The following is a 25,956-nucleotide window of genomic DNA, read 5'->3' on the forward strand; positions in this document are numbered from 1 at the left end:
CTGGATTAAACTATTATTATTATACAATATATGTCTATATTCTATTTTTGGTGCACAACACAAAATACATAATAGAGCAGATCCAAGTACACGATAAAAACATGAAACAAGAAATCAATATGAAGTCCAGTGAATAAAACAGTGATGTTAGGTTCACACTAGTGTTGGTTTGTCCATTGATCTGGTCCATCAGAGAACCAGGGATAGGTGGACCACTAAAATAGCGGTGAACTCCATTGACTAATAATGGGGAAGGTCGGGTGGCCGTTGTTTTAAAAATGAAACCAGCGGAGGAAAAAATTCTCCATGCTCCATTCTCCATGCAGGTTCCCATTGACTTCAATGGCTGCTAGCAGAAAAAGGAACCCACTGAAGTCAATGGGAGCCTTTTTTTTTCAGCTCTGAAATTCCACTCCAAATTCCTCACCATTCATGAGCATGGCTGTGATTGGCCAGGTGGGATATGTGACCTTTCCATATGAGAGGCGGAGTCACAGGTCCTGTCACCATTCCAGCTAGTTAGGCTGGGTAGGGAGAGGCTGCAGCTGGAGATGGGACAGTCAGGGCCTGAGCTACAGGTAGTGATTGTCCTTATCAGGGCAGCGAGATAGTGAGAGGAGCCGGATACTGTGAGGGGCAGATAGCCTAGAAATAAGAATAGTAAACTGTGTGTGTACCCTCCTATACTGTCCGTCTCCTAGCGCAGTAACAATAACTGCATATATACCCATACCGTCTCCTAGCACAGTAACTGCGTATATACCCATACCGTCTCCTAGCACAGACTGTGACTCACATGGTGGATGAGTATCAGCTGACACATCTCCTGGTACTGAGCCTCCCCCTTCGGTTGATAAATTGGACACGTGACCAGGGTTTGCCCTCTATGCCTTGGAGGTGCTGGCCTGCCCTGTGGCAACTGTCCTATCAGAACGTGTGTCAGCACTTCAGGGGCCATCATCACTGAGAAGAGGATCCGTCTATCCACAGCCAACATGGACATACTTATGTTTAATAAGAAAAACCAGACTTGGATCTCACAGGACTTGGCTGTGCCATTGCATGAGTGTGGCTAAGGTTTTGGTTACCTCCTCCACTTACACCTCCCCCTCCTCCCTCTGGACCTCTACCACCTGTTTCAAAATTATGTTATTTTATTTAGTTTTAATTATTTATTTCTTTATATTTCACGTTATTATTTTAAGTACTTTCTCTACCCCATGTTTTGCAGGGCACTTGCCCTGTTATTACTCCACATTTTTGCAGCCCTCTACCCCTTACTGTCCCCATTTTACAGTGATTTTGGGATCATCAAATTGAAGTCTCCATCAATTTCAAATGGGTTCAGATTGGGGTCAAGTTCGGGTACCCGAACCAGATTGAATCAAAGAGCCGCAAAATATGGAGCACAGTCTATACCTCTCTGTCTGTACTCGTGACTTGTTAATTCAATTCCAATATATGAGTCAGTGAAAGCCATGGATAACACACAGATACCAATCCATGCCATTTTACTAACCCATAGACTGCACACGGTCATGTGCATGTAGCCTAAAGTTAGCAAGTGGGTTGTGGTCTGAATCACGTGAACACACGTATGTATACATTTATTAATGGTGGGATATAAACGAGAGGGGATGAAACGTTAGTAACACTTCCTGAACCCCTAAGTTGTAAGAGACATGTCTGTCTTATCATTTCTCCAAGCTCCAGAGTCTCAGCTGTCCCCGAGAACAGGTGGAGAGCAATAATAGCCCAGAAGTTTCATTCCAGTCCTGGGCACCGGAAGCCGCAGTGTCCTACACACCAGACAAGTTTCAACAGTCTAAAGTTTCATCATTCCCGGCATCAAACCAAAGTGTAAGAGAGCTGGGAGAAAAGGAAGGAAATGGATTTTATTATTGGACACCTTATTTTCTTCATATTATCAGGTACATTGACTCATTTTTATTTTATGTGTATTTTCTTATTACATTTTAGAATAAATGTGTTGCGCTCGCATTGTCCAGGCAGCTAATAGTAACGTCAGTTCTGTTATTTATCCCTGTCCATTGCCAATGAGGCTGAAATCTCTGTTCTATCTACTACGATGGTTAGAACTTGCTGCAGTTCATTTATATGATTAACAATCGTAGAAGTTCATCTTTTTATGTATTTATAATATGTGGTTTTACATTCTAGAGGAGGTTTTTTTTTATTGTCCAACACTTTTCTGGAGAAGGTCTGGCCTGAGAAGTTGTATCTCATGTGGAAAAGGTCTCAGACTTTTTTCAGGCAGAAATTTGGAGCACAGAAACATTTGCTTAGCTTTGTCATAAGAGGCGGGTGCAGAAATGTAACAAATTGTCACAATGACATTCTCTAGGCTCAATATATATATACCGTATATATAGACATTTCACACTAATAGGTATTGTAGTGTATTATTACCATTAATTCAGTGGTTATTAAACTGTATTTACATCTCAATATACAATGGGATATGTTTAGTTTGATGTGATTTATATTGTCTATAAATTCATTGGCCCAAAAGTATTTTCATAATTTTTGATATTCACAAGCAAAAGTCCTTCCCCCAATATATTAAAAGTACATTATCTTTAGCAGAGTATCATTTACAAATATAAATGTATATGTCATGTTTCATGCTATGGAGAAATTTACCAAAATGACAAATAATGCCTTTTCCTCCATTGTACCATTCATTGGAAACCCTCAGTCACAGGTAAACAAAAGTAATGGTGAATGACTTGTTGTCCCTACTGTTTACCTAGTAGGTCTATACATAGACGTATTACTAAATGTGACCCCAAGACTAGGATACCGCACATGAGGTTAATTTGGAAGAAATGCTCACATATTAAATAAATAAATAAATATATTTTTTTTTTGTTTGTTTGTTTTGTTTTGTTTGTTTTTTTATTTTGATAGCACCAACATATTCTGCAGCAGTTTATAAATCAGACACAATCAGACATTCCATTGTAAGGGAGGGTTCACACGGTGTAACGTGCCGCGTGATGTGGCACGTCTACGCAGCGGGACCCTTTGCGGGCCGTACATGCCCCCATTGATTTCAATGGGAGCGAGGATCATATGCGCCGCGCTAGTTTGCGGCCGTGATGTTGCGGGCCGCAACATCACGGCCGCAAACTAGCGCGGCGCATATGATCCCCGCTCCCATTGTAATCAATGGGAGCGTGTACAGCCCGCAAAGGGTCCCGCGGCGTAGACGTGCCACATCACGTGGCACGTTACACCGTGTGAACCCTCCCTAAGGAGGCGTTCACACTACCATCGGTGTCCGACTGCTAATGTCCGCACAAAATCTTGCGCGGACATTAGCATCGGACACTAGCTATGTCCTTTACATTTTGCATTGATTTAAATGGAGATCAATTGCGTTCTTTTACAGTCCGTGTCTGTCCTTAAAGGGACTCTATCAGCAAAATCATGCTGATAGAGCCCCACATATGCGTGAAGCCTTTAAAAAGGCTATTCAGGCACCGCTAAAGTTATATTAAACTACCCCCCAGTTTTAAAATAAAACCCTAAAAAAGAATGTGATCTACTTACACATCGTGCACGCTGGGCGGGCATTCAGAGTGTATCTTCTTCTTCATCCACGCCTCCACTTCCTCCGATGTCCTCCGGTCCCGTCCTCCTCCGGCACTCGCGAACTGACATTGATAAAAACAAATGGCCTGGGCGCATGCGCAGTAGCTGTAGTAGAAGCCGCATGCTACTGCGCAAGCGCCCAGGCCATTTTTTTATATTAATGTCAGTTCGCGAGCGCCGGAGGAGGACGGGACCGGAGGACATCGGAGGAAGTGGAGGCGTGGATGAAGAAGAAGATACACCCTGAATGCCCGCCCAGCGTGCACGATGCGTAAGTAGAGCACATTCTTTTTTAGGGTTTTATTTTAAAACTGGGGGGTAGTTTAATATAACATTTACGGTGTCTGAATAGCCTTTTTAAAGGCTTCACGCATATGTGGGGCTCTATCAGCATGATTTTGCTGATAGAGCCCCTTTAAATGTCCATTCACAAAGATGTCCAATTTTTCAAGCGAACAGCAAAAACCTACATGTAGGGTTTTGCTGTCCGCTTGAAAAATCGGACATCTTTGGGAACGGACACTTAAGGACAGACACGGACTGTAAAAGAACGCACCCGATGTCCATTTAAATCAATGCAAAATGTAACGGACACAGCTAGTGTCCGCGCAAGAGTTTGCGCGGACATCAGCACTGGACACTAGCTGTTGGACACCAACAGTAGTGTGAACGTCCCCTTATAAATCAATTCACCCATTTGAAGTGAGAGCCCTACTTACAATAAAAACCAGAGTAAAAATTATTTGAAAAGCGAATTTATTTAAAAATATAAAATAAAAAAAACCTTGAAAAGGGTATTAATGAATGTTTTAAAGAGACAATAAATATACAAAAATAAATAAAACCTAATAATATCCTAGCACGTCTTTTCTTAATCTTCACCTTTGCAATGAAATATATAAAGAACATATAAAAAAAATGTTCACCATGTTTCCTGATCAGCCATTTCCCTCTTTCTCTTCACAATCCTGTGTATGGCTGCAGCTATTCTGAAACACTGTAAGGAATTTTATTTTCTGTTTGGTGTTTCTTTTAAGATTCATTTCCATTTTTTCTACAGATCTGAGTTTGCATAGAGTTAAATGGGCTATTGCCACTGTCCACAGCTGTTACAGTACTGAATAGTGCCAACAGGTGGCGCTGACATGTCTTATGTAGAACGCAGGGCGGATTTATAAATGTGTTGCAAGTTCTAAAGAGGCGCAGAGGGTCTGAATATTGAAAGTGGTTTATTTACATACCTACATAGGCCAAAAAATGTGTATGGCCAGCTTAACAGCAGAAGTATACCTGGAAGAAACTGAGAGCAAGGTCTGTGATGAGAAGTCCTTAAGATTTCCTCTTCTATCACAGTATGATGCCCCATTAGTGCCCCCCTTACAGTGTAATAATACCCCTAAGTGCCCAACAGACAATGTCATATTTACTTATTGGCCCCCAAACAGTATAAGGCTACATGCATGGGTCTAGGATACAAAAGCGTGGTATTCTGCGCCTTCCATGGACCCATAGTATGATGACCCATTAATGTCTTTGACAAGCACAATCCCCCCTTAGTGGTCTCATGGAGAGGGAAGGGGAGAGGAGGAGGCTGCTTAAATAGACACACAATAAACAACAGCTATTGGCACTGACCTCTAGGCTTGGACCCCGACCAATCTAATATTTGCCATAAATACTTCATAAATGTTTCTTGCTGGAATACCCCTTTAAGTGAGGCTAAGAGGTAGCGCAGGTGGATCTGATGCACCCACAATAGTTATTCGGTGCTGACAAGTGAGCTGATACTTCTGGTGGAGCTTTACATGATAATAATCTCTGACTACAGGTATTAATCTGAGGTTCTTAGCGCACAATTTGGTCAATTGTGCGAGCCCATCTGCCACGTCAAGGCGACCTCATTCAGACGGGTCCCTACCCTAAGACTTTACTCATATAATACATTCTGTACCCCCTATAGACAAGACCCCAGAGATCGAGTTCTTATAGACTGTACGGTAATAGTCAGTATATAAGAAAGCGATCTCATCTCCTGCCCTATATGTGAAGTGTTAGTGTAGGGACCCATCGTAATAAGACCATTAAGTGATCGATGGGATCTATATACGTCTATATATACATTGATGGGATCTATATATATCTATATACATCTATATACATATCTATATATCTCTCCTCTCCTCCAGCACATCTCATCCCTCTCATCCACAGTATCCCTCCTCCCCTGCAGCACATCTCATCCCTCTCATGCACAGTATGCCTCCTTTCCTGCAGTACTTCTCATCCATTGTATTGCTCCTCCGCTGCAGAACATCTCATCCCTATCATCCACAGTGTCGCTCCTCCCCTGCAGAATATCTCATCACTCTGGTCCACAGTATCTCTACTTTGCTGCAGCACATCTCATCCCTATCATCCACAGTATCTCTTTCCCTGCAGCACATCGCTTGCCTTTCATCTACAGTATCTCTCCCCCCTGCAGCGCATCTCTCCTCTGCTGCAGCACATCTCATCCTTCTCATCCATGGATTTTCTCCTCCACTACAGCAAATCTCATGCCTCTCATCCATAGTGTTTCTCTTCCACTGCAGAACATCTCATCCACAATATTTATCCTCCTCTGCAGCACATTTCATCCTTCTCTGCAGCACATCTCATGCCTCTCATCCAGTTATTCTCCCTTTCCTGCTACACTTCTTATCTGTAGTATCACTCCTCTGCTGCAGCACATCTCATCCACAGTATCTCTCCCCTTCTTCAGCAGATCTTATCCCTCTCATCCACAGTATCCCTCCTCTCCTGCAGCACATCTCATCCTTCTCTGCAGCACATCTCAACCCTCTCATCCATACTATCTCTTCTCTCCTGCAGCTATTCTCATCCACAGTATTGCAAATCCCCTGCATAACTCCTCAACCCTTGTCCACAGTATTTCTTCTCCTCTGCAGTACATCTCATCCCTCTAAACCATAGTATCTCTCCTCTCTGCAGAATATCTCATCCTTCTCTGCAGCACATCTCATCCACAGTATTTCTTCTCCTGCAGCAATTCTCATCTACAATATCTCTCCTCCCCTACATCACATCTCATCCCTATCATCCACAGCATCTCTCCTCCTCTGCAGAACATCTCAACCCTCTAATCCACAGTATCTCTTCTCCCTGCAGAATATTTCATCTACAATTGGTTGCAGAATATCTCATCCACGGTATCTCTCGTCTCCTGCAGCATACCTCATCCCTCTCATCCACAGTATCTCTCCTCCCCTGCAGAACATTTCATCTACAATATCACTCCTCTACTGCAGCATATCTCATCCACGATATCTCTTGTCTCCTGCAGCATATCGCATCTCTATCATCCACAGTTTCTCTTTTTCCTGCAGAATATCTCATCCCTATCATCCACAGTATCTCTTTCCCTGCAGCACATCGCATGCCTTTCATCTACAGTATCTCTCCCCCCTGCAGCGCATCTCTCCTCTGCTGCAGCACATCTCATCCTTCTCATCCATAGTGTTCCTCTTCCACTGCAGAACATCTCATCCACAATATTTTCCTCCTCTGCAGCATATCTCATCCACAGTATACCTTTTCTCCTGCAGCACATCAAATCCTTCTCTGCAGCACATCTCATCCCACTCATCTACAGTCTCTCTCCTTTCCTGCAGCACTTCTCATCCATAGAATCGCTCCTCCGCTGCAGCACATCTCGTCCACAGTATCTCTCCTCCTCTACAGCACATCTCATCCCTCTGATCCACAGTATCCCTCCTGTTCTGCAGCACATCTCATCCTTCTCTGCAGCACATCTTCAACCATCTAATCCATAGTATCTCTTCTCTCCTGCAGCCATTCTCATCCACAGTACCACAAATCCCCTGCATAACTTCTCAAACCTTGGCCACAGTATTTCTTCTCCTCTGCAGAACATCTCATCTACAATATCTCTCCTCTATTGCAGCATATCTCATGCACAGTTGCTCTCGTCTCCTGCAGCATATCTCATCCCTCTCATCTTCAGTTTCTCTCCCCCCTGCAGAACATCTCATCCACAATATCTCTTCTCTACTGCAGCACATCTCACCCCTCTAAACCATAGTATCTTTCCTCTCTGCAGAACACCTCATCCTTCTCTGCAGCACATCTCATCCACAGTATTTCTCCTCCCCTGCAGAACATCTCATCTACAATATCTCTCCTCTACTGCAGCATATCTCATCCTTTGTTGTAGCACATTATATTCCCTAGTAAAATCCTTCCCCACCACAAAAACTATCTATCTATCTATCTATCTATCTATCTATCTACCTACATCTATCTATCTATCTATCTATCTATCTATCTCCTATCTATCTATCTATCTATCTATCTATCTCTATCTCCTATCTATCTATCTATCTATCTATCTCTATCTATCTCTCTATTTATCTATCTATCTATCTATCTATCTATCTATCTATCTATCTATCTACCTACATCTATCTATCTATCTATCTATCTATCTATCTATCTATCTACATCTATCTATCTATCTATCTATCTATCTATCTATCTATCTATCTATCTATCTATCTCCTATCTATCTATCTATCTATCTATCTCTATCTATCTATCTCCTATCTATCTATCTATTTATCTATCTATCTATCTATCTATCTATCTATCTATCTATCTACCTACCTCTATCTATCTATCTATCTATCTATCTATCTATCTATCTACCTCTATCTATCTATCTATCTATCTATCTATCTATCTATCTATCTATCTATCTTTATCAGACATCTTACAGATACTGTATAAGGATGTGGGCATAACATTTTTTGGATGATGCCACAGTCTTGATGGGATATGACTGGCACATAAAGTTCCCATGTCTCATGTAAAATTATCCCAGTGGGTGTGTGGGCATTCTGCTGGGCCCAGGACATGTCCCCACTCCTCTGGCAGTCTGGGAGATCACCCTTCTTTTCAGGAGCCTCCCAGACCATTAGGGTATGTTATGTGCGATACATCATTCCTATAAATGCCATATATACACACACAAATTATAGCTACCCACATATATATGCACACACTGAATATGGAAATATCTATTATCTAAGTGTCACAACTTACAGAGATGCCTTAATACAGATAAAGGATGACATCTCTCCCTCCCTGCAGATTATCTCATCCACAATATCTCCTCTCTCCTGCAGCATATCTTATACCTAAACCATAGTATCTCTCCTCTCTGCAGAACATCTCATCCTTCTCTGCAGCACATCTCATCCACAGTATTTCTCCTTTCCTGCAGCAATTCTCATCTAGAATATCTCTCCTCCCCTGCAGCACATCTCATCCCTCTCATCAATGGTATATCTCCTCCATTACAACAAATCTCATGCCTCTAATCCATAGTGTTTCTCTTCCACTGCAGAACATCTCATCCCTCTTATGCACAGTATTTCTCCTCCTCTGAAGCACAACCCATCCCTACATCTCATTGCTCTCATCCACAGTACTGTATCTCTTCTCCACTGCAGCACATCTCATCCCTCTTATGCACAGTATTTCTCCTCCTCTGAAGCACATCTCATTCACAGTATCCCTCCCTACATCTCATTGCTCTCATCCACAGTACTGTATCTCTTCTCCACTGCAGCACATCTCATCCCTTTTATCTACAATAGTTCTCCTCTCCTGTACCAAATCTCATGGCTCCACAGTATATCTCTTCCACTGCAGCATATCTCATCCCCCTCATGCACAGTATCTCTCCTCTACTGCAGCACATCTCTCCTCCCCTGCAGCATATCTCATGCCTCTCATCCACAGTATCTCTTCTTCACTACAGAACATCTCATCCACACTACAGTATCTGTAATCTTCTGCAGCACATCTCATCCCTCTCAACCACAGAATCTCTCCTCTACTGCACCTCATCTCCACAGTATCTCCCCTCACCTGCAGAACATCTCATCCCTATCATCCACAATATCTTTCCTCCCCTGCAGTACGTCACCCATATCTTACACAGTTTCTCTCTTCTCCTGCAGAATATCTCATCCCTTTCATCTACAGTATCTCTCCCCCCTGCAGCACATCTCTACATTTCTCCTCCCCTGCAGCACATCTCATCCTTCTCATCCATGGTTTTTCTCCTCCACTACAGTAAATCCCATGTCTCACATCCATAGGGTTTCTCTTCCACTCCAGAACATCTCATCCCTCTCATCCACAATATTTATCTTCCTCTGCAGCACATCTCATCCGCAGTATCTCTTCACCACTGCAGCACATCTCATCCCTCTCATCAACAATATTTTTCCTCTCCGGTAGAAAATCTTATGGCTCAACCACAGTACATCTAAGACTTTACTCATATAATAAATGCTGTACCCCCTATAGACAAGACCCCAAACCCCACACTGTACAATAATAGTCAGTATATAAGAAAGCTCCTCATCTCCTGCCCTATATGTGAAGTGTTAGCTTAGGGACCCATCGTAATAAGGCCATTAAGTGATCGATGGGATCTATATACATCTATATATCTCTCCTCTCCTGCAGCATATCTCATCCCTCTCATACACAGTATGCCTCCTCTCCTGCAGCACTTCTCATCCATAGTATCGCTCCTCCGTTGCAGAACTTCTAATTCCTCTCGTTCACAGTATCTCCCTTCCTCTGCAGCATATCTCATTCCTATCATCCACAGTGGTTGTGTAAGCGCTTGTCTTTTTGAACACTTGACAAAGGGGCTCTCCCCGAAACGTACGTCGTGTTTAGACCTAAATAAAGAATTGGATTTATACAATCTATCTCTGCGAGCGCAATCTTTGGCAATCTCCATTGGATTTCTCCTCAGTCCGAATACTGATCCTATCATCCACAGTATCTCTGTTCATCTGCAACACATCAGATCCCTCTCATACACAGTATGCCTCCTTTTCTGGAGAACTTCTCATCCATAGTATCGCTCCTTCACTGCAGCACATCTCATCCCTCTCATCCGCAGTATCTCTCATCCACTGCAGCACATCTCATCCCTATCATCCGCAGTATCTCTCATCCACTGCAGCACATCTCATCCCTATCATCCACAGTATCTCTTTTCACCTTCATCACATCTCATCCCTCTAATCCACAATATTTCTCCTCCTCTGCAGCAAATCTAATGTCTTATTTACAGTATCTCTCCATCTCTGCACATCTCATCTCTTGTATCCACAGTATCTTCTCCTCCCCTTGCAAGCACGTCTCATCCACAGTATCTCTCCTCTCCTGCAGCACATCTCATCTCTCTCATCCACAGTATCTCTCATCCTTTGTTGTAGCACATTATATTCCCTAGTATAATCCTTCCCCATCACAACTATCTATCTATCTATCTATCTATCTATCTATCTATCTATCTATCTACCTACATCTATCTATCTATCTATCTATCTATCTATCTATCTATCTATCTATCTACCTACCTACCTAAATCTATCTATCTATCTATCTATCTATCTATCTATCTATCTATCTATCTACCTACCTACATCTATCTATCTATCTATCTATCTATCTATCTATCTATCTATCTATCTCAGACATCTTACAGATACTGTATAATAAGGATGTGGGCATTACATTTGACATGACTGGCACATAAAGTTCCCATGTCTCATGTACAATTATTAGTGGGTGTGTGGGCATTCTGCTGGGCCCAGGACATGTCCCCACTCCTCTGGCAGTCTGGGAGATCACCCCTCTTTTCAGGAGCCTCCCAGACCATTACGGTAAGTATGTTATGTGCGATACGTAATCTCTATAAATGGCACTTATTTTATACATACAATATACACAAATTATAACTACCCACATATATATATGCACACACTGAATATGGAAATACCTATTACCTAAGAGTCACAACTTACAGACATGCGTTAATAAAGGATGAGACCACAAGGTACATTAAGTGACTGATGCAGATGGAGCCCCCCCGCCCTCCATATGGTGTCCATGTGCATTCACTATCATATGTTTTACATTTCTGATGAATAAGTAATAATAACATTAAGGAATAATAACATTAAGGAATAATAACATTTTCTGAAGAAAAAGTTGTCCTGCAGGACTTTTTCCTCTACTACAAAAGTTAACAAACGTGTCAAAAGAAATCTTGTTATGTTTTTTACATTAGAGTCAATGGGAACGAATGTAGACAGAAGGGGGCTCCACCTGCAACTGTCACTCTACTACTGCTAATGTCCGTTGCTCTCATCCTATGATGGACAAATGTTCATAATGGCAGTGTGAAAGTCCCCTTACAAATACTATATATAGAAATATTACATAAAATATTACATAAGTGTAGACTATTTACATAAGTTATTAAATTTATTATACAGTACATAAAGATATAGAAAGGTATATATATATATATATATATATATAATGGATATGGATATACACAGTATATAGAGATATATTTCTGAACATAGAAATATATATAGTGCATTACAAATATATACATACGGCAGACAAGGACATTGAAGAACATATATATGTACATCACACACAGATACTACATACATCATCGGACATTACATACATGGTACCTTACAACCCCATGACAATTTCATTCCACTTTCTCCTGTGTATAGACAAGTATATAATCACATAAGTGACACACCAACAAAGTATAGAATAGAAGCTACAGCGGCCATACATATGTCCTGTATAGATGGAGGGGGAGTAGTCACAATAACAGGGACCCCAATTTGATCCTGCACTATATTACATAGGGATTAACCAGAAGATCTTTCCGACCAGTGACCTCCATCATGTTGGGTGGTATAACTATATGGAATAGCAGAGCTGACTGTGTTACTTCCCCTATAACACCCCAAACCTGACTGAGCGGAGATAACAGATGACAACTGACACCACTGGCTATATGGAATAATCTTATTGAGATGAGGAGACGTTAATGGAAATATACTTGTTGTATCAATGATGGAGCAGAGTAATGTACAGAGAAACTCATGTGAACAGAGACTAATACTGGACATGTATTACCATCCCCCACCCTCCATGTAATATGTTGTGTCTAATGACCGGTCCTGTCCTCACATCCTCAGTATTAGGATCAGATCTCTTACCATAAGGTGACCAGTGCTGCAGAGCCGAGCACGTCCGGCTCCATCATCACTGACTAGTAACTGACCCAGGCCAACGGATTTTCAAAATCAAATCCAGCGATCCTATTGGTTGTAAGTGGATGCAGTTACCATGGTGACATAGGCGGCTGAGGATTTAACCCCTTACATACCAGTACTGTCTCCACCATTGATGTTTCAATTTATATGTTGCATTGTTTCCCATGCTTTATAGCTAGCATGCACATTGTATTCAGTGTACGTATAGATTTTGTTTCGCTACTTTTGCAAAATAATATCACATCTCATGGGAAAAATAATCTATTTCTTTGTTGTTTTTTGCAATTGTTATATAATATGTTAACTTTATTAAATGGATCCATCCATGGCCATGAATGGTAATTGCTAAGAGGCATTTGGCACTTAATGTTGTGTTCACACTACCACCCCTGTCCATCCTTTGGGTTTCCATCCTAATCCCCCGAAAACTGCATAGGGACGGCTTGCCGGCAGTCAGTTTTAAAAACTATTCTTTTAAATGGGTTTTTAAAGCAAACCGCCAGTGTCCATAGGCAGCCTCTCCGCGGTGAAACTGGTTTAGGCTAAGGCCCCACGGGCCGTATCCGTAGCACTAAAGCGCTGCGAGAAGAACCGCTGCGTGAACACATTGCGGTTCTTTCTGCAGCGCTTCTAAGAGAAAGTTCACAGAGTTTTCCTCTGCGAACTTTCTCTTAACATTATATCTACGGGAAAGTCGCCGGCGTTTCCGTAGATATAATTGACATGCTGCGATTTGCAAAGTCGCAACGGGTCCACGCTGCGATCTTTTCCACAAAGTGGGGATGGGATTCGCATGAAACCCATCCACTTTGCCTGCACTGTACAATGCCGCAATTTTTCCCGCAGCATCTCCACTGCAGGCAAATCGCGGCGTTTCCGGTCCGTGGGGCCCCGGCCTTATGGAGATTTGTCTAGGGTAAACCAAAATGCATTATATTAGAGTATAATAGGTGGAAGCCGAGGGGAAGTGAAAAAAATTGAGAGCATATTCTACACTATGTTTTGTGCCTCCTACCCATGACCATAATTGATTTTTACTGTCTGCAAAATACTGATCCATAATCTGCAAAAAAAACCTATTTCAATATGTCATCTGCACACAGGGATCCGCAAAAAGACTTGTATGATGCCCTACACCGCCGCAAAAAATGGGGCCCATAGAAATGCATGTGTCTGTACTTTGATCCGCAATTGCGGGTCAAAAGTACAGTTTTGTGAAGGAGGCCTTAAGATTTGATTCGTACCAAACTTGTTTGACCTGAAACGAATCTTGGACCCGAGCCACCCAAAAACCAGACAAAACGAATCCTGAGAGATTAATCCATCTCACTTTATAACAGGCCAGAGAATTAACATATGTGAGAGTGCTTATTTATATATGAGACCTTCCCTTTAACAAGGCTTATCTCCTGAGCACACAGTCACTATTTATATATTGAAGGAAAAAGTGACTACTGGCCCCAGCTTCCCTGCAAACATCTCCCCATATCTCAGCTTCCTGACTCCTATGGGGGCTCCATCCTATAATGTGTTGTCTCAGTCTCTACAGTTGGAGCCATTCCCTCCCATGAACATGAAACTCGTCTTATCAAGGACCTCTTTGAAAACTACAACAAGGTTGTGCGTCCGGTGGAGTCCTTCAATGATAAAGTTGTGGTCACGGTTGGCTTGCAGCTCATCCAGCTCATTAATGTGGTATGGTAGATGATATTTTTTTTTTAGAATATTTTATATTTTTTGTGTCTATTTGTATCATCTAATTCTTTTGCACTTTGTCTATCCAGGATGAAGTCAATCAGATTGTAGCAACGAATGTTCGTCTCAAACAGGTTTGTGGTTGCACTTTTTATGTTATCTTCTTTTTGGTAAAGGGATTGTGTGAGCAGAAACATTCCCTTTAACATAAAGTCTTTATATTAAACATATTTTATATGAATTTTTTTATACATATGGATTTCTTTTAAATTTTCCATGTCACTATTTATATTAACAAGTACAAAATCATGTTTTTTTTTACCCTGACCACTAAGCCTAATAATAGATTGATACTTGCAAATTTTGTAAGGTTTTTGTTGCAGTAGTCACTTAATTTACATTACAGATAGGATTACAATAGACAATAACACTATTGACCCATCATTGCATCCACTACCAACAACAGATGATGACAAAGGTTATCTACTCTCCCTTCTTGCGCAGAACATTTATAGAAAACTCTCCCATAGATCTCTATGAATTGTCTCCAAACCATGACAATGCTGTAAAGCATATCACTAAATGCTGTTAACAGAGCAGAGGAGAAGATAGCAAGATGGCTGCCCCATAATCATACACAGAAAATAGGAAAGAAAATATCCTCCATCTAGCGAATCCCATCCACACATTGCAGAAAAATATGCGCAGCAGAAAAGCTGTTGCGTTTTTGGAAATCACAGTACGTCAATTACACCTACAGAAACGCCATCGGTTTCCCTATAGGTATAATGGAAGCAGAAAGTCCGCAGAGGAAAACTCTGCAGCCTTTCTGTGACAAGTGCTGCAGGAAAAACTGCAATGAGTTACCGCCACGTTTTTTCCCGCAGCGCTTTTTTGCTGCAGCCCGCTACATGGGGCCCTTAACCTTAGTGAATATTTCTATTTCCATGAATAATAACAATTCTGGAGCATCTTTGCTTATAACGCTACATTCAGAGGATGTTCCAGAATTCACAAATGATGTCATACAGGAAAATCACTGATTGGGAATAAGCTGTAATCATGTATTTTTGGGTACAATGAAACATGAGACTCGGGTGTCCCCATAACTGTGACATCCCGCGGCAGCCATTCCTATATAATTACCCTCAGTTCACCCACGATGAATGCGCAGCTTTGTAACCAGCCTTGTGGCGGCGACTAATTCTTGTCTGCTCAGATCATAACAGCAGATTAGACACGGACGGAGTCACGCACACATCACTATGCCTCAACTGATATCTGGGTGGACGAAGAGTGGCGGGGGTCAAAGCCAGTAAAATGGCAGTAACAAATATATACATGGGAGGTCAAACTATTAATAAAGTGTGGGTGCAGTGTGGGTGTGTGTGTGTATATATATATATATATATATATATATATATATATACACACAAACACATATATATATATATATATTATAATAATAATAATACATTTTATTTATATAGCGCCAACATATTCTGCAGCGCTGTTCAATTTGTAGGGTTATATATTATATTACATTTTTTAAGGTGTCCATATGTTATCCCGTAGTATGCAATGGACTCTATCTATTATTCATAGGATGACATAATACTTCACCAAACATCTACGCTGATTTCCCAGTAAAGCAGTGGACATGACCACTATTAGCCCATCTCACTGACTGCATTACCTACATGTTGCATTGTCATAGATGCTACCTGCAGCCACCACTAGGGGGATCTTGCTGCAGCCACATAGAGTTCAACACTAGCTCTATAAATTCATATGTTGTTAGCGCCTCCTTGTGGTTGCTTCATGCATTCTCTATCATTTATGAAGTCAGGAAACATAGCTACCCTATACAAATATATTATTAAATTAAAGGCTTAGTCTCATTAAGAAATATACCATAATAAAATATATAATTACATATTAGTCAAAACAACTCTGAAATGTTTTCATAATATTACAATGTTTCTTTGTTGTGATGTTTTCTTTCTTTAGCAATGGGTGGATGTAAATTTAAGATGGAACCCAGCAGATTACGGCGGGATACAGAAAGTCCGAATTCCTTCCAGCGATATTTGGCGTCCTGATTTTGTTCTTTACAACAAGTAAGATCTCTTTATCTATTCATTCTGAGGACACCTTTTCGGATAAAATGAATGGCCACTTTATTAGAGACACCAGCCCTTTCATGATTGGAGATTCCTTGTATGGAGATTGGACATAAAGACCCTGGAGTGCAGCATAAGAGAAAGGAGAGTCCTTGGATGTAAGGAATGAAAAGGATCAGTGAAGGATGTCAAGAATAGTTCTAGGGTGTAGAGTCAAGAAAACTGCGGCCATGGTGCTCCAACTAAGATGTCCGAATGTAAAATTTTTCATTACCATTGGCCATTACAGTACGACCGGTGCAAGCGCCATTCTTGTGTAAGCGAACGCTAAATGCTGCTAAATCAGACAAAATAAAGTGGTGCCTCCTGTTTTTATACTGTATATATAGTTTATATTATATTCTGTAATGGTGCTTTTTGTAAATAGTCACAGACAGGAACATTTGGAAGAACTCGTGTGAATAAACATCTATTTTATTTCATTGCAGTGCAGATGGGGATTTTGCAATTGTAAAGTACACAAAGGTCTTGTTGGAATATACAGGAAAAATTACATGGAAGCCTCCAGCCATTTTTAAAAGTTACTGTGAAATTATAGTCGCCTACTTTCCATTTGACCAGCAGAATTGCAGCATGAAACTCGGAACGTGGACCTATGATGGCACATTGGTAGTTATAAACCCGGTAAGGAATTTTTGCTGAATTTCTTGCAAAATTTCTTTTTCCATCTTTTACAATCTGTGTTCACAACATATCTTGTTACTGTATATTGTATCTATCCATATTACACCCCAGCACGACTTTCCAGACTGTATTATAAGCTCAGCCCATCAGTTCTACTTTTGACCATTGTGCAATGGATCCAAGACAACACTATAATGTCTATTATAAATCCAAGCCACAGTACAGTAATGTCACTTAAGTGACCAGAAGTGTCACTTGAAGCTCCTGGACTCCAATGCAACATCTACTTAGCTTGTCCTATTTAGAATAGTGGTATATTTTATGTTATGGGGCCCCCTTAGGGTCCGGAACGTCTACCACTGTACCCCTATGGTTGTGCCCCTGCTGGGACAATGGAATTGACATTGCTAGAGCACTGTAATATCCAGTGATATACGCAGAAGAAAGAAGTCCCCATGGAAAACATAAAGAGAACTCCTCCATTACTGTACATATGTTTGACTACCAGAAGAGAAGAGTCTGATATCTTGATTCCCAGTGTCATGTTCCTTGGGGCAATTCCCCGCCCACATATTTGGTAGGGTAATGTACAAGTCTTTGCCACCCAGTATCTGAGGGGTCGGATCCAACCAAGTCTGGGCACTTCTGTCCAAGAGCCCCATAGAAGACACATAGTCTGCATTTATAGTACATGCATGCTTTGTTTTATATAGTCATAGCCACTGCGGGTATATAAGGCAGCTACTCCTCCCAACCTACCCTTATCTATGCACTTGACCCAGCAATGCATGGAATAAGCCACTGCTAGACAGTTCTGGTAGTGGCTTTTATATACATATATATACAATATACATTATGGTTGTCAGCTCCACTGAAATCGACTAGCTCAGCCAATATCTAATGTGTATGGCCACCTTAGGGCCTGTATATTAGGCTTGTATAGTTATAGCTATGGGTCATCTATATTGAAAGGAATATAATGACCTGGTGATACATAATGGGAATACATAATAAACTGACTAAACATCCGTTTCTGCTTTCTTAAGGAAAGTGATCGTCCAGATCTAAGTAACTTCATGGAGAGTGGAGAGTGGATGATGAAGGATTACCGCTGCTGGAAACACTGGGTGACATACACATGCTGCCCTGATGTCCCATACTTGGATATCACCTACCACTTCGTCTTACAACGGCTTCCCCTTTACTTCATTGTGAATGTCATCATTCCTTGTTTGCTTTTCTCCTTTTTAACCGGCTTAGTTTTCTATTTGCCCACCGATTCAGGTAAGAGGTTTGATGTTATGGCAAGCTTAGACTAGGTTCACATTTGCTCTTGGATCTCTGTTGTTTGGGTCTATTGAGGGACCCAAAGAGCGATTACCCGCGGACCCCATAGACTATAATGTCAGGTGGGCGGTCACTGTCTTTCTACTCCAGCCCAAGGCCTGCCCACCTGACAGTATAGACCATAATTGTGCTGACACTAGCAACCATGATTACTTGGGAATGGTGGGGGCTAGAGAGAAAGTTCCAACTCCATCAGAATCAATGGAGAAGCAGCGATTAAAAAGATGCAATGAATTGAAGGTGGTGAAAGGTTCTCTTTAAAACTGCACAGACTACTTTGTATGGATTTGATAGAAGACGGAGGGCAATAAGAGAGGAATTGGGAATTTTTCTTTTTATCTCCTGCACTATTGATTTATGAGATAATCAAGTTTTGGGGTGCTTTAGTTATGCAGAGGGGTATCCCCCTACTTGTCATCATCTGTTGTTGCCCACCAGTCATGTTTTTGATAACTTTAATATCTTACTATCTTTATTTCTCGTCTGTGCATTTTACAGGGGAGAAAATGACTCTCAGTATTTCTGTCCTGCTGTCCCTGACTGTGTTTCTTCTGGTTATTGTTGAGCTGATCCCGTCCACTTCTAGCGCAGTGCCGCTCATTGGAAAATACATGTTATTTACCATGGTGTTGGTTATAGCATCAATTATTATTACCGTCATCGTAATTAATACTCATCATCGCTCCCCAAGTACTCACACTATGCCCCCTTGGGTGAGGAAGGTAAGTTATGTTGACCTTTCCTAAAATTTAAGGTATTATGTTGTGTTCACTTCTGTTAGGAGTCTTCATCACAGTGCTCCAGTGAGTCAAAGGCCCGCCCCCAATGCACCAAGTGGCTGATTTGCATAAGACTTCAAACTTGTTTGCACCAAATCTACAAAAGTAACACACATATCATGAGTTTGTTGGTTATCCCTATAATGTGCTCTGTAATATGGTGGTGATGAATATGCTTGGGGAAGTGGTAGAGCCCTTTGTAGTGATGGACAAACATTTGAAGATTTTTGGGGGTTTATTTGGTCCAAACTTGCTTGGATACAACTGGAAGTGAAATTATTACACACTGGGGTCGTTTCAGTCTCCAGTGTATAATAGTGGACACCCAGGGGAGGGGTAAAAAATAAAAAACATACTAAGGGTATGTTCACACAGAGTTTTTTGCAGGCAGATTTTGATGCGGAATCCGTCTCAAAATCCGCCTGCAAAAACGGCTTCCATTGACTTCAATGGGACCCGCTCACTTTTTTTTTCCGCTAGCTAGTAGCAGAAAAAAGAAGCGAGATGGTAGTTCATCTAAGGTAAGTGGCAAATTGTTCGATTTCGTTAAAAAAAATGGACAATCTGGGATATCTAAATCGATCTCGGCTTGTGCAAAAGTATATATAAATATATATATATATAATATATATATATATATATATATATATATATATATATAATTACTATAGTAGGATGAGGTGCAGAGGTTAACATGGCATTGTCTCATCCATATAATCTGGATTTTACGTACAGTAAACTACCATATAGACTCGAGCATAAGCCGAGTTTTTCAGCACAGTTTTTGTGCTGAAAAAGCCCCCCCCTCGTCTTATACTCGAGTCGCAATAGTAATGTATAGAATCTCCCATAAAATAGTGGAAAAAAAAAAAGCTTTAAAAAAATATAATAAAAAAATAAATTAAATAAAAGTTGTAAATCCCTCCTTTCCCTAGAATACATATAAAAGTAGAGAATGACTGTGAAACACATACACATTAGGTATCCCTGTGTCTGACAGTGCCCGGTCTACTGAATATAGGGGATCTGCAGTGCTCCTGTTCCGTCGGGAAGGGGTTAATAGGAGCACTGCAGATACTCTATATTCAGCCAGGCTGAGTTCCAAGTGGGGGGAAAAAAATCCCAGTCCTCAAGCTCAGGGAAGGGGCAGACAGACAACCAAAACACCCCCTCCCCTTCCCCAGCAACTACTGCACCCAAAAACGCCAACCATTTTAATTTTTGAAATTTTCCAGTAGCTGCTGCATTTCCCCCCTCGGCTTATACTCGAGTCAATAAGTTTTCCCTGTCTTTTGTGGTAAAATTAGGGGCCTCGGCTTATGTTCGGGTCGGCTTATACTCGAGTATATACGGTACTTATGATAGTCTTTACTCTACCTTGTTATACAGATTTTTATTGAAACAGTCCCGAACATGATGTTTTTCTCTACAATGAAACGGCCTTCACAAGAAAAGCAACAGAAGATCTTTGCAGAAGACATTGACATTTCGGAGATATCTGGGAAACTGGGTCCTGCTGCGGTGATTTACCAGTCTCCGATCTTAAAGAACCCTGATGTGAAGAGCGCCATCGAAGGAGTTAAATATATCGCAGAGACTATGAAGTCAGACCAAGAGTCTAACAAGGTAAAAAAAGGATTTCTACATTTTGAAATGGGATACAGAGGTATTTTCCCAAAATATGTACTTTGTATGATACTCTCCACTAGAAGCTAAGCTTCATTTGGAGTCTGCAGTGCTTTTAAATGGTTTTCAATGGATATTGATAACTTATCCTTAAGTCAGTGGTTCTCACCAATAGTATATGGAGAACGGAGCTGGAAGCAGATAGCTATGTTCTCAGAGTAGTGGTCATGCTGAGTTACTGCTGCTCATCTCCTATAAAAGCGAATGGGAACTGAGCTGCAGGAACTCAGCACAGTTACTCAATGGAGAACAGAGTTATCCACTTCTGGCTTTGTTGCAGTGGCGTAGCTAAGAATGGCAGAGCCCCATGGTGAACTTTTGACATGGGACCCCTCCCCGACCAACGCCAAAGACCCCGACTGACCGACATCACCCCAGCACGCACTATTATGCCCCATAGTGGCCCCTACACACAGTATTATGCCCCATAGTGGCCCCTACACACACAGTATGATGCCCCATTGTGGACACCAATGGACAATCGGAGACCCAGGGGGAGATGCGAACATAGAAAAACACTGTTACTTCCCTATCCCAGGCTCCGCTGCACTCCCCGCTGACGTCGGCCATCTTCAATAACGTACAGGACATCACATGACCCGGGCCTGTGTCGCGACATATAAGGATGCAATCTCCAGTCATGTGACATCAGGGATGTCACACTAGTAGGCCCGAAGCTTGTCCGGAGCCAGGAGAGGTAAGTAAATGGGGTCCGTTCCCTGCCGGTAACAGCCTATTTAAAAACAAACAAAAACGCAGCAATAGCGGCTGTCGCTAGGCCCCCTAATTTCCCAGGCCCTGTGGCAGCCGCTTCTGTTGCTACCCTGGTAGTTACGCCACTGCTTTGTTCTCCGTGTTGTACGGTTGAGAACACCTGATCGGTGGGGGTCCGAGATGTGGGATCTTCTCTGATCTGATATTGGTGACCTACCCTAAAGATAGATCATCAATATAATTTGCTTGGAAAAGCCCTGTAGAAATGTTTTTCCATGACCACAGGTTTTGACACATGATTTTGTGATACTCTGCCAGGAGATGCTTATACAGTGTCTCTATATATGGCCTCCCAGGGATTATGATGTGAGTTGCAGACTGTAGAGGGTATGTCGATAAAATATTGAATTTGGATCGTAAGAAATTTGATTCCCAAACAAAATTGCCAAAAGGTAATGGTGGAGAAATCTTCTAATGATATTGTAACATTTCCTATGTTTCTCCTTTGATTTCTGCAGGCTTCAGAAGAATGGAAGTTTGTTGCGATGGTGCTGGATCACATTCTGCTTGCATTGTTCATGCTGGTGTGTGTCATCGGGACGTCGGCTGTTTTTGCAGGCCGCCTGATTGAACTAAATTCACAGGGTTGAGTTGTGTTTCATTTTTGTACTGCAAAATTATTAGTGATGATGCAGCGACGCAACCAATACGTATATGGTGATGCTGTAGCCTAATTCTGCCACGTACTGAAGATGATGCAGACGACGGTCTATTGTTCCACAAGTTCCGCACATCGATGATGATGTTACAACTACTCTCATTTTGGATGACGGACTACTCCCAGTGGCATTATGAGATTGCTTAAATAGAGCTTGTGTATGTAGGCATCAGGACAGAGTATTACCTCTTCTATAAAGGAATTGGTTGGTTGTCTTTGAATGCCCTTAAAGTTTTGCTGCTCTATTACTTGATGATCTTGAGAAATTCCAATGATAGACGTATATTAGGGAATTGCTTTGTTGAACATAGGCCTTAAAGTTTGCCTCCAATTATAAATGAATAGTACAGGTGGATATAAGACACTTTATCAAATATTTTATTAAGGAAATATTTTCCCTTCTCCACCTACTGCTTTCCTCCTCCTTATCTTCACTTAGACTCTTTGGTTACATAGAGTCTGACGGTGTTTTCAGCTCACACACAGAACTCTATGGAGAGGAGAGGGGGAGGAGGTGGCTAGTAACTAAGTTATTGCCTCCTTCTCTGCAGTGGTGTTACAGCTATAGGTCTTACCCCTCGTTCACATCTGCATTTGTATTCTGTCCGGGGGAGTCTGCATGGGGACCCCCAAACGGAATACCAAACACAATTGCAAGCGCTGTGCAGTGAAAGCACCTCCCATAGGCTATAATGGGGTCCATGTGCTTGCCGCGCGCTGCCCGCATGAATCATGCGGACAGGAAAGTAGATTGTGAACTGATTCCTGTCCGCATGTTCTGTGCGGAGATCTGGCGGCAAGCACACGGACCCCCATTATAGTCGATGGGGTCTTTGTGCTTTTACTGCACAGCGCTTTCAATTGCGTTTCGTATTCCCCCTGCAGACTCTCCTGGACGGAATACCAACGCAGATGTGAACCAACCCTTACTGTGCCTTTTCCAGATGCCTCCTCCTTCATCCTCCTCTTTATATAGACTAATATGGAAAAAGTAACTTGAGAAGGAAACATATTTCTTAAATAAGATATAATGTAAAGGTTTTTTTATATTCACATGTACTATTCATTCATAATCGGAGGTACCCTTTAAATGTACATACATCCTACAAGAGTGTGTTTGTATCTTCCATACTAATAAAAACTCTTTCTATTTTCACTATGTCCTGAATTTTCTTTGTATTATGTCTGTCCTAACAATGCCTTGGCCTGTAGAAGTCAATGATCGCATCACTCTGAGGGTTTGGTCACATGTACTATTTATTCCCATTTTTGCCACTTGGGAAAATTACAGTAGAGGCCAGATGTGCTATAAGAGTGAGCAGGATTGTATAAAAAACCCTCAAACAATACAGGGGAAACTTGAAAAACATGCACTTTGCTGTTGTACATTGTTGTACGTATTTCATTTCTGTATTCATTTCAAGTAATTTTTTTATTGCAGTTAAAGGGGTTTTCTGGGATAAAATAAAATTAATAAATATCTGATCAGTGTGGAGCCAACATGAGACTGCCGCGTCACCTACCTGCATTGGCGTCTGGACCCCTGCACAAAGTCTGGAAGAAGGCCCCACACACCATATGCAGTCTATAATACTAACAACCTTTTATATAGTAGACACCTATGGGCCCCTTCAGGCCTCTTGGCCCAGTAACAATTGCCATCACCTATAGCTGCACCCCTGCATTGTCGTGATGTAACGTTCAATTGTCACAAGGCCCCTTGTGACAGCTCAGTCCCATTCAAGTGAATCGGAGTGAGCTGCAATACCAAGCACAACCACTTTACAATGTATGGCGCTGTGAAGAGGCCGCAGTGCTCACACGAACTCTGTAGTCTTTACAAGCAGCTGTTCAGGGCAACACGGTGACTAAGTGGTTATTACTGCAGCCTTGCAGCGCTGGAGTCCTGGGTTCGAATTGTGCCAGAAACAACATCTGCAAGGAGTCTGTATGTTCTCCCCGTGTTTGTGTGGGTTTCCTCCCATTCTACAAAGACATACTGATAGGAAAAAAATATACATTGTGATCCCTATATGGGGCTCACAATCTACATTAAAAAAACAGACAGCTGCTCAGTGGGAGTTACAATTGTCAGGCCCTCATGACCTATCCTTGGTTTTCACTAATGTATATGCTGTTTATAGGTTTTGCTGGATCGTACTAATATCACACTAGTGTATTTGTGTGTCCATAGGCTGTGATCTGTTATTAACGGGAACCAGTCTAAATGCAGTATAATCTGCTGATTGATTGACGGCTATATCTGTATGGACAGTCGTAGACGGAGAGCGGTCCATCACCGAATGATCAGCCCCATGACAAGGCGACTGCTTCTAAGCATAGAGAGTTATGTGCTAATGTATTTGCTATTTATAACATATTTCAGTCCTTTTTGGGTGTCCTTTAATTGTTTTTTTAATGTTAAGGAAACATGGCCACATAATAACCCTCCATATCCCTAGCGTGTACAGCCTTCTAGTATATAACCAACATCTGGAAGTGCTTTGATCTGCAGAAAGTCTCTGTCTTCCAGTCTTCAGTCTCATCTCTGGAGAATTTCCTGGGCTGTACCAGCACTACTGACTTTCCAATAAATACAGTTTTATGTCGTTTATAGGTTTCAAATGACGGATCTAAAATAAGAAAAATAAACTAATTTTTGTAAATTATAGATCAAAACTTAAAATCAAAAGATCTTTGACTCGTATAGGATGAATTCTGTTGGATAGATACTTATGGAACAGGAACAGGTTGCAATACCAGGCGCCGCCTGTGGACACCAGTGGCACTATTTCTAGAAATTAAACATATTTTTAGTTCCCTCTTATTTGTAATCTCCCCCCACCCCAAAAAAATAAATCCTTGCACCTTCTGCAATAATCAAACCTTTCCGTCCACTAGAGGGAGCGTGCCTGCTAAAATTTACAAAAAGGGAACTGACCAATGAGGAAAGGACACTCTTTGGAATGGGGTGAGGTCTAGAAATATAAATAGTGTTTCTGTATGAGACATACTGATTGTATTTCTAACATGGGCAAATGTACGACATGGACCTTGATATACAGATGTAGCAGAGATAACCCGAACTTCTGCAATTGGTTATATTGCTGCAGGGTGATATCTTATGACAGAATGCAACTAAAACCAATGTAAAGGGGCCACACGGTGGCTCAGTGGTTAGCATTGCAGCGCTGGGTCCTGGTGTTCAAATCCCACCAAGGGTAAAAAACCATCTGCAAGGAGTTTGCACGTTCTTCCCATGTTTGCATGGATTTCCATCCCATATTCCAAAAAAGACATACTGATAGGGGGGAAAAATGTACATTGTGAGCTCTATGTGGGCTGGGAAAAACATTTTCCAATGACGTTTCATTGTTTTTTTGTTGTCTTCT

At 41.5% G+C, this 25,956-nt stretch overlaps 1 protein-coding gene across 1 annotated transcript; it reads left to right on the top strand.

Annotated features, from left to right (window-relative positions):
• The first annotated feature begins 1,669 nt into the window (after window positions 1-1,669).
• Window positions 1,670-23,655, top strand: LOC142216358 (acetylcholine receptor subunit alpha-1-B). The gene is made up of 9 exons (XM_075284136.1): window positions 1,670-1,931; window positions 14,359-14,513; window positions 14,603-14,647; window positions 16,524-16,633; window positions 17,125-17,320; window positions 18,367-18,604; window positions 19,166-19,389; window positions 20,836-21,072; window positions 22,365-23,655. The coding sequence occupies exons 1-9, from the start codon at window positions 1,889-1,891 to the stop codon at window positions 22,494-22,496; spliced, it is 1,380 nt and encodes a 459-aa protein (XP_075140237.1). The 5' UTR covers window positions 1,670-1,888; the 3' UTR covers window positions 22,497-23,655.
• The last annotated feature ends 2,301 nt before the right edge of the window (window positions 23,656-25,956 follow it).

This window comes from Leptodactylus fuscus, chromosome 8, assembly GCF_031893055.1.
Source record: "Leptodactylus fuscus isolate aLepFus1 chromosome 8, aLepFus1.hap2, whole genome shotgun sequence".
NCBI lineage: Eukaryota > Metazoa > Chordata > Amphibia > Anura > Leptodactylidae > Leptodactylus > Leptodactylus fuscus.